The sequence below is a fragment of the Anopheles bellator genome, chromosome 2, assembly GCF_943735745.2.
Source record: "Anopheles bellator chromosome 2, idAnoBellAS_SP24_06.2, whole genome shotgun sequence".
Taxonomy (NCBI): domain Eukaryota; kingdom Metazoa; phylum Arthropoda; class Insecta; order Diptera; family Culicidae; genus Anopheles; species Anopheles bellator.
This window is the reverse complement of record NC_071286.1, coordinates 36,479,235-36,493,440: the sequence shown is the minus strand read 5'-3', so window position 1 is coordinate 36,493,440 and position 14,206 is coordinate 36,479,235. Positions and strand designations below refer to the sequence as shown.

The 14,206-nt window shown below is 47.2% G+C and overlaps 2 protein-coding genes across 4 annotated transcripts; both read right to left on the bottom strand.

Moving 5' to 3' along the window:
- Positions 1–43: 43 nt before the first annotated feature.
- On the bottom strand, positions 44–1,392 carry LOC131210626 (probable inactive allantoicase). The gene is made up of 2 exons (XM_058203901.1): positions 1,306–1,392; positions 44–1,224 (listed from the first exon to the last, which is right to left on the bottom strand). Exons 1-2 carry the CDS (start codon positions 1,390–1,392, stop codon positions 121–123), a joined length of 1,191 nt encoding a protein of 396 aa, XP_058059884.1. The 3' UTR covers positions 44–120.
- A 671-nt stretch (positions 1,393–2,063) lies between these two features.
- LOC131211384 (protein phosphatase PP2A 55 kDa regulatory subunit) lies at positions 2,064–14,006 on the bottom strand. Of its 3 annotated transcripts, none has more exons than XM_058204816.1 (5): positions 13,861–14,006; positions 11,346–12,014; positions 7,390–7,541; positions 5,669–6,478; positions 2,064–5,571 (listed from the first exon to the last, which is right to left on the bottom strand). In XM_058204816.1, the coding sequence occupies exons 2-5, from the start codon at positions 11,350–11,352 to the stop codon at positions 5,203–5,205; spliced, it is 1,338 nt and encodes a 445-aa protein (XP_058060799.1). In that variant the 5' UTR covers positions 11,353–12,014; positions 13,861–14,006; the 3' UTR covers positions 2,064–5,202. The 3 variants fall into 3 exon arrangements, with proteins under 3 accessions (XP_058060799.1, XP_058060801.1, XP_058060800.1); XM_058204818.1 differs by having other exon boundaries at positions 11,346–12,027; positions 13,874–13,957; XM_058204817.1 differs by lacking the exon at positions 13,861–14,006 and adding an exon at positions 12,206–12,313.
- Between the last annotated feature and the right edge of the window lie 200 nt (positions 14,007–14,206).

Below are 14,206 nucleotides of genomic sequence, written 5' to 3'. Positions count from 1 at the left end.
AATGCACCGGAATCTCAAGCGGAAAGAATTATTCGTGGCCAGTGTGAGTATAAAAAGAATCCACGAAAGAAGTTCCACGAGAAAAGTTCCACGAAAGTTTTAGTTTTTCACATCGTTCGCCTATGAACTCTCGATCGCCACGGTTCCCATTAGCCTAACGCGAGATATTCCTCCATCTGGCGCCATGGTCAACCGCACTGTGCCAGCTGCACGCTTTTGCACCAACAGTTCTGCGCCCCTGAACACGTGCATACGATCGGGGCTCAACTTCCTTGCTTCCATCAGCGGAATCCAGCAATCCGGTTCATCGAGCACAGCATACTCCAGCCGCACACTATCCGGATAGTTGCCCTTGAAGTGTTTCGTGTCAACGTGAACTTCCTCTATCCAGCCCGGTGCTGCCAGCGCGAAGATGGCCCACTCGCATCCCGGTACCTGCAGAATTCCGTTCTCGTCGACCATCAGAACCGCGGGTCTGTCGAGCCGCCGAGCCGTCTCCCAGCCATCTCCCATGTTACGACCGTCGCTCGGTTTAATTAGGTTCCTTGGATGGCCATAGTGAGCATTTGAGTACTCGGTGCATCGACCCCCATTGAACATTGCGATTAAATCGATCTTTGCTGCCATCGAACTCTCGCTCCGGCGTAGAAGCTTCCGGTCTAGCTGCACACTGCCGAACACGCGCAGCCGAGCGATTCCACCATCCGGGAACATGTTAACGCGCAGGTGACGCACAACTAACTGCCGTTTCTCATCCGGCAGCGCAAAATAGTGTCTCCGGGTAGCCTGGTAGCCCGGCTTGAGTTCCACACGCGGCAACAGCACAGCCCATCGATCAGTTCCTAGCAAATTTACCATACCCAGTTCGTCCGCACTGGCTCCCGAGCCCATCATCCCGTCGCCTTCCGTCCTGCGGGTGATCGAAGTTTCCAGCATGCTTCGTGTTGTTTCATCCAGTGTTCCGCCCTGGACGGACACACGGGGTGCGTAGTTGCCGGTAAAAAACCCGGTATCGATCAGCAAACCCGCGACCCGCGTCGGGGCACCCAACTCGATCAAACACCAGTCATGCCCCGGTAGCCGCTTGCGACGCGTTTCCCACCCATCCATCCACTTCCCGTACGCGGTGTACTCGTCGGGAAGGAAGACAGGCTCCCCGTCCTTCAGCATCCATTCCGCGGGCGCAAACCAATCGTCCGTGGCAAACAGCACCCGGCCATTGCTCTACGAGACCGTATTCGAGGTGACACATTTAATTTACTAACCAACAATCGGTGTGCATCCGACCAGCATCCGAATACTTACGCCAATCGAAGCGACCTCACTCAGTTCCGTAAAATCGGGAGCCAACGTTTGCGTAGACTTTTCTTCTTGTGCGGGACTTGCGGCCATTTCGGATGCTCAAATCATTCTACCGCGGTCCACAAAATGTCTCACGAAGTGCACCAGAATCCCATGATTCTCCGTCGTCGGATTACTCTTGCTTTCTGGTCGAGAGTTAGATTTCTGTTATCATCATCTCTCGCCCGACTGTCCATAGTTATCTCTGTCGGCAACAAATCTCCCTTCCGATTCGGGGTTCCGTTCCGCGAGAACGGAGACGGTGTCGTGAAACAAAACAGCGTGCCTGCCACGATTGTGTTGCCGCCACATGCGGTATCTCTACGCATACACGAGCACTCGGTGTGCTTATCACGGAATGCTCAGTCGGTTGAATACTATGTCGTCCAACTCCAAAGTGGACGCTCCAATGGCAAAGATAACGTTTCTGCTTATCGTGATCGCGCTCAGGATGTGTATGTTGGACCGTATACACGGATACTTGTTCAACGCTAATACTGCTGAGTCCGGCCTGTATTCGACTTACCCGATGTACTTTGGTTCAAACATTGGAGTTTACGTTACGGTTCTTTCCAGTGCATACGAATGAAATATCGATCGTATCGATTCTTTTGTCACTGTAAACTGCAAGCGGATCTCGTCCCGTTTCTGTTGCTCCTTCTTCGGTGCCTTCTTCCTTCGTGCTGTACCGTGTCATACGCATTTTTAATCGTTTGTGTTATTTCATTGTTTTATTTGATTTTTTTCTCTCCTATATCTGTCTTAAATGTTTTTTTTCTTGATCGCTTCTCTAACTTTTGCCAATCCATGCCCACTGTCTTCGTTCTTGCGCTCTTGTTGCTGTGCATTTGTTGTTTCGTTTTCGTCTTCCTTGTTCCGTATGCGTTCCTCTAAGCCATAATTGTTTCTCCTTGTTGCCCCAATGTTGCTGCTGTCACGCTCCTCGCTCTCTCTCTCTCTCTCTCGGCCTTCTCCGATACACCGCGTTCCGTTCCGTCCGTCTTTTCTGTGTATTGATTTCAACTCCTATATTGTTATCTAGTCTTATCGATCGCGCACGAGCAAAAACACGAGTATCACATGCTACCAACTAGCAATTTAGCCCCGCGTTGCCTTTTTCCAGCCTATCCTCCCCTATTCGCTGCATTTTCACGTTTATTTAACAAGAAGATTCGAAGGCGTTCGAGTGTCTTTTCTGTTTTAGCTCCCACACCACACATTACAATTTTGGCCACTGCAATAATAACAACGAAAACCCTTTGATGGCGAAAACGACGGATGAAAACCGAAACACCCTGTGCCATAGGTTATCGAAGGATGAAGAAACGATAATACAAAAACAATACACATGGAAATGAAAGGCACAAACGGAATGATTGTAAAAGGCTCTTTACTACGGACACGCATCACTTGCGTGCGGCCACAATGTCGTTGCACAGATTTAGAGTTACCAAAGGGCGAAACGAAAAAACAATGAAAATGCAAACCATTACGGTCCTCTAGCTGTACGAGCGTGGCTATGTAATCTCTCTGTTCTGAGTTATTTGTATGATTACCTCTTGTTTTAATTTGCTTACCTGGTTTAACTCTATTCGGTTGTTTGTTTAACTGTACTCTTTGTAATGCCTCGAAAGTAGGTGCTGTAAGTAAGTTTCGCCTCCTTTCGTAGCTCCTCTACTTTTTTTCTCGCTGGCGTAATCTATTTTTAAATGCAAAATAGAAAAGCAACATGAACCGTAGCACGGAACTAAACAAACGTTCGCTTCCAATTTGATTTCCCTGACCGGCACATGAAAAACGTCTATTCTCCGAACACCGAAGAACAGAAAACATAAAACATTTTACCGTTCAATGCTGAATACTATGCAGAAAACCGGCATTGGACAGCTACCAAAGCAAAGTATAAACCCATCTGTACGATTGGCGCACCACTTTTCCGTTGTCAACAGCAGTCGCGAATGTTAAAGAATTAAAATTTGCAGAAATGATTACCCGAAAACAGACTCATTAAGAAACGACATGCTGTTTACTGCTCTTGCGTTTCTTAGATTACTTCCCATCACTAATGGATACAGAAAGTTGCTATTTCTTTTTGATACACAGAAACAAAAGACGGTAGAATTTCGAAAAACCAAAACTCTACTACACTGTTTATCTGCTTCTCACGCATTGATGTACAACTTTGCTTTGCTTTCCGCTGCCCAGAGGCCGGACCGGAACAACGGAATTACAGTACAGGTCAAAGCAAACCCAACGATATGGACTGTAACAAATATTGAGTGGGAAAAGTGAGGTTCCAAAATCATCCTTGGCGCGGCATTGTAGCTTAGTTTTGCTCTGTTTGGTTATTGCAGCGGCACATATTGTGTGTGCACGCGCGCGCGTGTTGTGTAGGGGATATGAGAATTTTCCATTGCGTTCGTGAATTTTATGATGTTTTCATGCCATTCATTTTCCTCCATCTGTGACCCACCTTGACGTAAGCAAACCGTCTCATCGTTACACGGAAGGTACCGCTTACTGCAAAACTTCAGTATGTGCTAAATGTTACTTATTCTTATTGGCTCTTTACATTTCACGCATTAGCTCTAGATGCGTAGCTTTCCCTGCTTTCCTTGCTACAATTCCATCTTGACCCTCGCTCTCTCTCTCGCTCTCTGCTCTCTCTTGCTCTCTTTTTCTCTCTCACTGTTTCCTATGACCCGATGCTGCTGCTTACTACCAGGCGCTAGGATAACGAGTTACGAATCCCAAATGGCCTTGTTGTAACTGTTATTTTAATTGGATTTTTTTTTGCTTTTAATATTTTGTAACTATTTTCTCACACACACAAACGCACTCCCACTATTTCATTCAAATTCTACTTCAAACATCCTATCTCCCGCTCACTCATTTACTCCATTCTATGTTCCCATGCAAACGCCTTCATCCTGCGTGCACACACACATACACTCATCCGTCCCGTCCACCGATTATTGTTCTCGCATGATAATGCTTTTTCACTAAAGCTTCACTCGAAGCTGGCTGACTGGCTGGTTGGCTGCTGAAGCTGCTGCGGAGGGGATCTGTCTGTGCCACGATCGCGTTCGACCGATCGGCGAAAAAGCTTACACTCATCGTTTGGCGGATCGAACTGTACACAAGAATGAAACAAAACCGAAACAGTCGAAACATTGATCTTGCCACAAAGGGGGAAAGGGGGCAGGTTGGCAAAATCAAGCTCAAAGTACTCCAGGTGCCGGATAATTAACATTCAAATAAGCCATTCATAGTGCAGTGACGCTCCCTTCGCTGCTGCTGCTGAAGCTTCTACATCAGCAAAGCGACGTTGATAGTATTATGTTGTTTGTGGAAGTGGAAAGAATGAAATAATCTTTCCACGCACTGGTTGCATGCTGCACTCCGAGTCCGAATTGTTGAGCGATTTCTGCACATTCCGACCCCATCGATCTTCTTCTTGTTGTGATTGTTGCTTGTACTGATGGTGAGCGATATTACTTTTGCTAGGTTGGTGATGGCGCATCTCTTACGATTCTTACTGTTTTCACTTGTAAAGCCGTTGTTTGAAGCCATTGTAAAGCTCTTCACAGCTCCTCTCAACAGATCCACTCGCTTTTCGGTCCACCACCGGTCTCCACATACCCGGTCCCATTCATTCGCTATCCGCACTTTGCGCACTCTATCCTCGGTTCGCACACACAACACACGCTGAACGGATTTCGTTTGCCGGCCCTGCTCTGCTGCTCGCTCCATTCTTGCCCTACTTCTTTTGCCCTGCCTCAGGAAAATCTATCAATAATAATAATAATCATTACAATTATCATAATAATTAATTATACTCACTACTACCGTTACTATTAGCTAAAACTTATCCTGAAATATGAATAAATTATTGGTTGCGGCCACGGCGATGATGTTCTCGAGCGGGTGCCAGGCAGTGTGCAGGATCCGCTTGTTGAAGGCCAAACAGTCGACGCTTATTTCGTCCTTTTTCCGCTTGCCACCGGTGCACACCTTGCGCGGCTTGAGCACCGTCTTCGGCTTGATGATATCGCGCGACGCCTCGAGCGTCACGTCCTTGTTCGTGTTGCGATCGAAGATGCGGAAAAAGTTGTTGTAGCTACCGGTCATGATCGCCGTATCGTTGCCGTTCCAGCAGCACTCGAACTTATCGAAAATGCAGTCATTCTCGTACAACGAGCACAACTTCGTGCGGAGGTATTCGTGAACCTGCAGAGGGTACATAGAGAAAAGAGAGAGCGTTGTTGATGTTGAAACAGACTTCCGGATTGACTTCAGTTGACAAGTCCTTTCCCCCGCCACTTACCGGGTACGTTTCTATAGGCTTCGTTTCCATGTGCAGATCCCACACCTTGATGCTGAGATAATCCCGCGAGATCATGTAGCGGCCCGAGTTGCTCACCTTTACGTCGCTGATCGAGCTGATGATCTCGCGGAAAAAGCTCTTGTTCGTGAGGTCGACGTCTTCCGGCTCCTCGAAGAGCTTCGTGTGCCGATCGCACAGTGCCGATATGCGCATATCACATAACCGAATCGTGCCCTTGCTACTCGAATAGACGAACACGTTGCACTGGGTCGGGTGGAACTCGGCTGCCGTGATCACCTCGGTCAGCTCCTCCATGTTGGCCGGCTTGATGTCGACAGCGTTGAAGCTCTGGTCGGTGACCTCCAGGTTCCACAGATTGATCCGCAGATCGTCCGCCGAGAGGTACGTCACCTGGTCCGAGTTCACCGAGATCGAGTTGATGTGGTAGGTATGGGCGTTCGCAAAGATACGGCGCGGGGACGCTTCTACCATCAGGTCCATTGGTTTGATCGACGGTACACGCAAGGCCGTGATGGAGGTCGGATCGCGCACACTACCATTGTCCTCGCGCGTATTGTAGCCTTCGACGCGCTTGTCGCGCTCCGACACCTTCCATAACTTGATCGTTTTGTCGTTGGTGGAAAGCAAAAAGTGCGACTGGTTTTTACGCTTCAGCCACCGAATTTTGTTGATCTTTTCCTCGATCTCTAGCGATTTTAGGTAGTCAAACTCGGGCTCGTGCGACTGAAAGGTGGAGTAGACGTTGTACTCTCCGCGCCGCGGTGTCGACGCTTTTGAAGCAGCATCTCTCTGTAAAGTGGAAATTGGAAACAAACAGTGAAAAATGCCGACCACTGTCTTGGTGTTGCAGGTGAAATAAAAGGTGACTCCCAGTGACTGTACTGGTTCCGGTCGACAAGTATCCCTACCGACGACCGAGATGCAATTTACTCCTCTCCCGGCGTTTAAACAAAGCGTTTGGCTTAGCAATTACTACACCCCGCGTATCTCGCGTCAGCAATCTCGGGTCTAATTGCGTCACGCGAAGTAGTAGCTCCAGGTTGTTTCAAACCATTCGAAGTGAACTAGTTGGACAGAGCTTTACAGATCACGTAATTATAGCAAACAAATTCACCTTTCTACGGTGGGCGCCCGGCGTTGACAAAATCACACACCGCGAGCACCGCTAACGGGCCGTATTACATCGGACCGTTGGCGGTGGTGTTAGTGGTGACCATGTGCGGAAAGTGGATCACTTCCTTCGCTCCATGTTGTTGCGCACGCAACAGGAGATTTCATCTTTTCCCGAACGCCACGCGCTCATGAGCGTGCACAAACCTTCTTTGACCTCGAATCGGTGACAGCCGCACCGACAATTGTTACACATTTTCAAGCTGTCCACCACGCTCCCCGGGTACCGTGTGTTCAGGTCTTGCAGACCTGACTTGTTTCGAAATTCGAATATATCAGAGCCAAGGCGCGCCAAAACCAACCACGATCGGTAATGCTGTTACATAAACCCGGTTTTTAACCGGGTCGCGATGTGTAAGCCTCGGGCAAGAGTTTGCACTTTCAATTCTCGCCATCGGGAGTGCCTTGCGCGTACCGCAGTCAATGGAGAACTGCGCGTCTAATAAGGGGACACACGAGACTGCTTGAAAGACTTTTTAAGATCATTCTCGAGTGCGATTATACGAAGTCGCTGCGGTGCATCGACTCACCTGAAAGATGACAACACGTCCGCCCTTATCGCCGGTGGCCAGCAGTTCGCCATCGTCGTTGAACTCGACGCAGGAAATGATGTCGGCTTCGGTAACATCATCGTCCAGGGCACCTTTAATCTGTGAAAAGCACCACGATGTTTCGCCATTACCTGTTGTTGGGGAAGAAGAAAAGACAGAAAATATGGCGCATGATAAAAACAACGAAAGGTAGAAACTAATTACTAATTAAAACAAAGTGAAAGAGTAAAATTTGTGGACTATGTTTTAGTTGTCCATCTTTCAGTCATCGTGTTTCGTTTTTCAATTAAATCGGCCATCCAAATAAATCGAAAGTACTTCAGATGCCAATACGGACCAACATATGGGCAAAACCCTACTCAAAATCAGTCGGCCACCATAAACTACCTAAAACTAGATATATATTGTGCTACGAACTATACAATATCAAACGCCAGCATTTGTTGTTATCCTGCTTCTCGTTGCTGATGCTGAATGCTCATTACGCATTAATGATGAATATGTGTAGTAAGTGGAGCACAGCATTACATTCAAACCCATTAAAGGCGGGAGTACTCGCTGTGGAAAATTATTCTACAACGCTTTTCTACCAGTGCTTCGAACCAGTTCTCATACCATAGAGAGGTTTTAATTCCTTCCCCGTCAACGCGCAATATCAAATCTCGGAGAACACGTCCCGCGCCCTGCAAAGTGATTGCCCATTCATCAATCAATAAATGTAACATTCTTCTCGCTGTAACTGTGGTGAGTCCACACATATAGAGAGGAAGTTTTTGCTATATTAGCAAAGAAATAATTGATTTCACGAATGCTCCAAGCTTGTACCGTCCGTTCGCCAGAGTTTTATTAAAAACGACTAATCTGTGTTACTTTTGAAAAGTACATAATGGTGAAATTTCTTATATCAACTAAACTATTTGTTCAGTAGGAAAAGGCCAATCATGTTCAGTATTGTTAGGATAAATTTTGAAACAAAAAGCAGTTAGCAAGACAGGTAGTGTAATGAACTAATAAACCCAAATAAATACGAATGAAACTTTTCAAATAAAAAAACACCATAGAACTTCATAAAATGAAATGAAACTTCAGCAATACATAAAAACATATCTTGTGTCACGGATTGAACGTCGACAAGACAGATTGACCTTCGCCCTCAGACCGTGTTCTCCTAATCATCGATCAATTATTAGCAAAACTGCCGCGCTAGACGACGTGACGACAAAGTGGCGAAACTGCAAAAACAATGTCCGGAAAAGTTTAGTGATAGAATTGAATTACGTTAACGTAAGAGAGTAAACAAAATTCCCTCGGTTCGGCGAAAGCATGGCATTCCAGAAATAGTCAAATCCAGGGCCATGATAGAACTTTGGTGATGCAAAACGAACGGCACATCCTTTATGGTGCGAATAGAGCTAAAACAACATTTGAACAGTTTCTCCAATTTGTTGCTTTCTCCTTCATAAAGGAGCAAGAAAATGGCCGAAAGAGAGAATTATTATGAAGGGACACAGAAAAGGACACATCCTTTCCTATACATCGCATCTCTGCCACATTACACGGCCGGATGGTAGCAATTTGCACAGTGCATAATGGATAAAGTGCGGTAAAGTCGATTGGAAATTTATGTCGCCTCTCGATAACCGGTTAATAGCATTTACGTCTGTTGACTACCCTACTTTCACAAGCCTATGGTAAGCGATCCAGCTACCCGATTAGCAGGTCCATATCCTCCTTCTTGCATTAAGAATGTAATCTCTGACATTCCTGCTGATTTACAAACCCTTTTGGAAGGGTGTTGTTATAATTGTGTTTACAATCACCGGTGCAAAAGAAAACAGCGACAGTGTCCCTGTTTGTTTTAACACCCGCAGTGATAAACGAAATGTGGAGTAAGACCGTGCGGTGCTTACGTTCTGCAGTACAGGATTAGGATTATTAAAACGATGAGACTTTATGGACACTGATTCCCGAATGTGGGTTTCTATGAACCGGCGTATTCCCTTCAAAACGGTGCCACTCGTAGAAGAAAGTGGATTGGAACGAAAGAATCCAACACCCTACTTAATGCTGAATTATGGTTCTTGCAGTGTTTCGATTTTTCTGCCCAAATCTAACACCCGATTCGGGTGAGAGGCGTTTAAACTCCAATCAAATCGAACGTTGGACCAGTGCCAACACGAAAGGCCAACTTTTTAGCTGGCATCCACCGAAAAGTTCATTGAAGTGGGGCCCACTTTTGGCCTCTTCTGTTTACATGATGTTTTATGCTTTCTGATAAGCTCCCAAAGGTGGGCACAACTTTCTTGTTCGTTATTGCAACTAATTATGTTTCGATCGGTAAAAGGTAGTTTACGGCATCATCTTTAGTTCATTTCATCTTGATGCTGCAATAAAAAATGCATAGAATCATAACATATTCGTATGACCGCAGTTACGCCGCTTTTCTTGTTAAATTGAATGCCTGCTTCGTGGACAAACGTGAAGTTATCTGTCATTCCATATGTAGTCCGGAAAAGTGTTATCCCGGTCATCGGAAAAGAGCACGATTTTAACTAAAGTTTCGAGAAATTCTAAACCTATGATGCAGCTAAAAGCTCACTCAGGCCTCCTTCTTTCGTTGCGAATTTCTTTGCTGTAAAAATATACAAAGCATCCAAAAGTTTACTAATTTTACACCTTCAATAAATAACGATTTTTTAACAACTTTCAAATATATTTGCACTCGCCAAAAACAGAAAATAGAAACACACATGTTCCTTCTTACGTTTCGTAACCGCTTAACATCATCATTACAGGTAGGAAACTTCTTCAGTGGAGTCCTGTTTTAAGCGAATTAAAAACTAGTTTGTCTTATCGATCGATTGTGCGCGGCCCCGACAGTACCATCTTGTGCTGTCCGCATCGGCTACCGGTTATCTCATCGAGGAATATGACATTATGCTCTTGGCCGAAAACGATTTACTCTTCTGTGGGCAATGTGCAGCAGCACGGCGGCGACAAACCTCTTTTAATCATCAATCTCAGCAACCACTTTCTACCATGCCTTGCCAAGATAAGCCACTAATGATAACTTTCCCCTTCGCAAGCAGCCACTTTCAAAGAATGAAAAAAAGCCTTTTTCGCTTGGCAAACATCTCCCGAGAGCATGCCACACCAGCGCTTTCTGTGGTTGTGTGCGTTCGCGAGACGGCCGTGGGAATGGGATTGATCGCGTATACAAAAGGAGTAAAAGTTGAGAGCACATGGTTCTGGAACACGCGCCAGAGAAGCGCGACATACGTACGTCACTGCGACCTTGTATGGGGAGTGTTTTCACGCACTCCCATGAACGCACACACCCATACCGAACTCCTCCTCTGTGTGAGATGGAGCCGGAAAATTTTGCAAAATCAAAAGACGTCGTTTTGGTCACAGGAGTCGGGATTTTTACTCTCTTTCTTTCACTCTCTCTCTCTTGCATCTCTCCTTTTCATGCAATTATTTACACACTACGCTATTCTGTTGGTTCATGTATATGTGTGTATTGTTTCAGTAGTGTGTGCTCTGACAGCTATTCTTTGGCAGTGTTGAGAGCCGTCGATTCATAATAGTTGTCACATTGCCTTTTATGCTTCATTTTTTTCGCAAAAAATTGTGACAACGGAGCATACAGAAATGAGATGGAAAAAGAAAGAGAAAAGTAGAGAGAAAGAGAGAGAAACACACACGCAGAAGAGCTCAGTGTGGGACAGGCAGTCGGAAAAGGACCATTGAAAGGTTCAAAGAAACAGAATCAATGTTTCCCAAAAGTGAGGTTATACTCGTTTGTTGTCATACCAGAGGGCAACCAAATCAAAGTCCACGCACCATACGCATCTACGCTACTGGCATCGAGTAATGCTGAAAACTAAGCAGGATTTTACCGGAAACAAAAACCAACAAACACCGAAACTCACCGGCCATGTCAAATCCTATAGTGACCACGTTCGAAGTAGGACTTCATACAAAACCCAGCACGACCGATGGGCTTATTGTGGCTCGATCTGTGATTATCGACCGGCGAAGAAGATAATGACACTAGTACACCGCGGTCCAGTTAACAGAACGGCAGGGAAGGATGCTGATGCCCTCAGCAGTTAGCACCACTCGACAATTCGGCTTCTTTTCGAACGTGAACTAAGACACGGTGAGATTGCACAAACTGCTGGTTAGCAACAAGAAAAGGAGATATTTTGTTTCCCTTTCGATGAGCCCGACGTGCAGCGGATTTATTTGTGGCAATGCTGCTGGGTGGTTTCACATTCGTAGCAAGGTGGCCTTTCCCTTTCTCCCTTTTTTCGCGTATGGTTGACGTTTTTTGATTATCGATTATTTGCGTTTACTCCATGCACTTTATTTCTTTATCGACACATACACACGCACTTCACGGTAGAGGAGGTCACGATGAGCACAGCACCCGACTTGACTGGCAGCAATGCAACAATGCTCGCAGTAACATTCGAATTACGCACTTTTTCTTTCACTTTTGCCAATGACACTACGACACAAGCCAACGCCGTCGGTCGGTCGGTCGGTTGTGTTGTTTATTGAGTCAACTTCTTTCGTTGACCGCAAGCACGCACCCCCTAAAAGAAATCACTAGATTGGTTACTGCCGTGTTGAGCCACCGAATCCAAAAATCACCGTCGGCTGCATCGAAGAAACCTTTGCAACCGGCGGCTGAGACATTTGGCCAGCCATTCAAGACTGCGACGCGAAACGTCATTCCACGAAGAAAAAATGTGACACGCGCGCGCGCACACACACAGTCACATACTGGTAATCCTTTGCTCAGTCGACGCAACCGAGAGGGCACGAATTCGCTCGCCTCTTCACTTTCTTCGCGGCGGCAACATTAAAACGTGACTCAAGGGAAATGTACTCCAGCCGAATGTAAGTAACTGACCACTATCGAATCCAAACTAAGCGTAAGGCTACGAAAAATACCCCCGAACTTCCCTTTCCAATGCAAAAGGAACTGGCACGCTCCGCAACCCGTCGTGAACGCAAACCGTGACCGCGCGCGATAAGGAGGGAAATGTGACAGTTCACTGTTCCACACACCACCTGCAAGGTCGGCTGGTTCTAGGGTTGAGTACGGTTTAAACACCGACCACACATACAAATCTACTCAGTGGCACGCCAAGCACGCACACTGCTGCATAGCTAGCATAAAAGATTGGTCTGCCCTATACCCCTTGAGCGCAACACCTCAGTACTATTACGTGGGGTCAATCCGTCCAGCTCTGACTGATCAATTAATGGTGATCAGAAAAGTAGGCCCATAATTACAACAGCAATAAGGACACCTGCACACAAAACACGCACACTAACGGGAAGCCCGAAAAAGCATCCGACGAAAGGGAAACTCCGAAATCCGGTCATTCCGCCCCCCGTTCTTTGCTGCTGCTGCTGTTGGTGCAACATTTGACCGCTGGCGAAAATGTTCTCACCCCGCCTCTGGTTCGCTTCCTTGCCGCGCGTACGGCACACGACACTCTCGGCAAAACTACACATCCAGAGCACGGATCAGTCACGCACACAGCAGGCGGCAAGTGGCGCAGCCATACACTTCTGTAGCTATACGCCGTGTGTGCGTGTTCGAGCATCCCGCCGACCGACATCCTATTCGCACATTTCACCGCAACCCCCCTGTGGTCTGCCAGGAGGCCGGAAACAACCCACAACATGTAGCATCGGGGGCTCACTGTTTCGATGCTTATTCCCGCGGAAACCACCATTCTTGTCTTGTGCCTCTGATTTCTCTCTCTCTCTGTTCAACGGCGCCAAAAACCTAGCTCCGGATTCGCTCCTGGATGGTCGATAGTCCGAAATTCGCCAATCCTGTGGGTAAAATGTAACGCGACGACAACGCACGCACAACGATTCGTGTCGTGTCGTGTCGCGGTAAGAAAATCACATTGACGTGAACTCGGGAAATCTTAGGCCGCATAATCCGTCCATCAGCGCACCAAACGTAGAATCAAAATATTCTATTGGAGCAGCGAGCAATCGAACACTCGAAATGGCACAATCGCCGTACGCCAAACGAGAGACAGTGGTCGTTAGTGTCCTTACAAATCTCTCTGTGCCGCTGTGTGCGATACAATTTCATTCTCTCTCCCTCGCTCTCTCGGTGTCTCCGTCCGGTCTCTGAAACACGTCTTATCTCGCGCGGGCTCCCTCTTTCGAACACCGTGCACGGCGGCGGCGGTTCCTTCGATGCTGATAGTTCGCGCGACACACCACTACACACGTGCGACGGGGTGCGAAGCTCATGAAGAACACACAGCCGCCAAGAAAATCGGCCCCAGCAAATCTCGAATGCTGAACAACGGCGGCGGGGAGGGGAGCGCAGGCTGCTTCGTCGTCTTGCAGCCCGACCGACAGCGACAGAGGGAAGAGATGGAGAAAAACACAAGATTTTGCAACCTTCCAGGCACACCTCTCTCCGGGATGCGAACGCGTGACACGCTAGCCTGCTAGCGATTCGCGTGGTGCCTTATTTCGTTGTACAGCGAGAAGAACGGGATCACTCTCTGTGCTGGAAGATTGTCGCGGAAGGAAAAACGCGGATGTGCACGGCGAACGCAGAAGGCAGTACGAAATACGGACACGAATGAACCACAATTGACGGTTTTGTGCGGATGACTACTTCATGCGGACCCGGTGTGTGTCTACACGGCTTTGCCGTACGGCGTTGCAACACGCACACTCTGCCATACGCTGCCACAGCTCGGTTCGTTTATAGGGCTGGGTTCAATCGCACTTTGCCGGA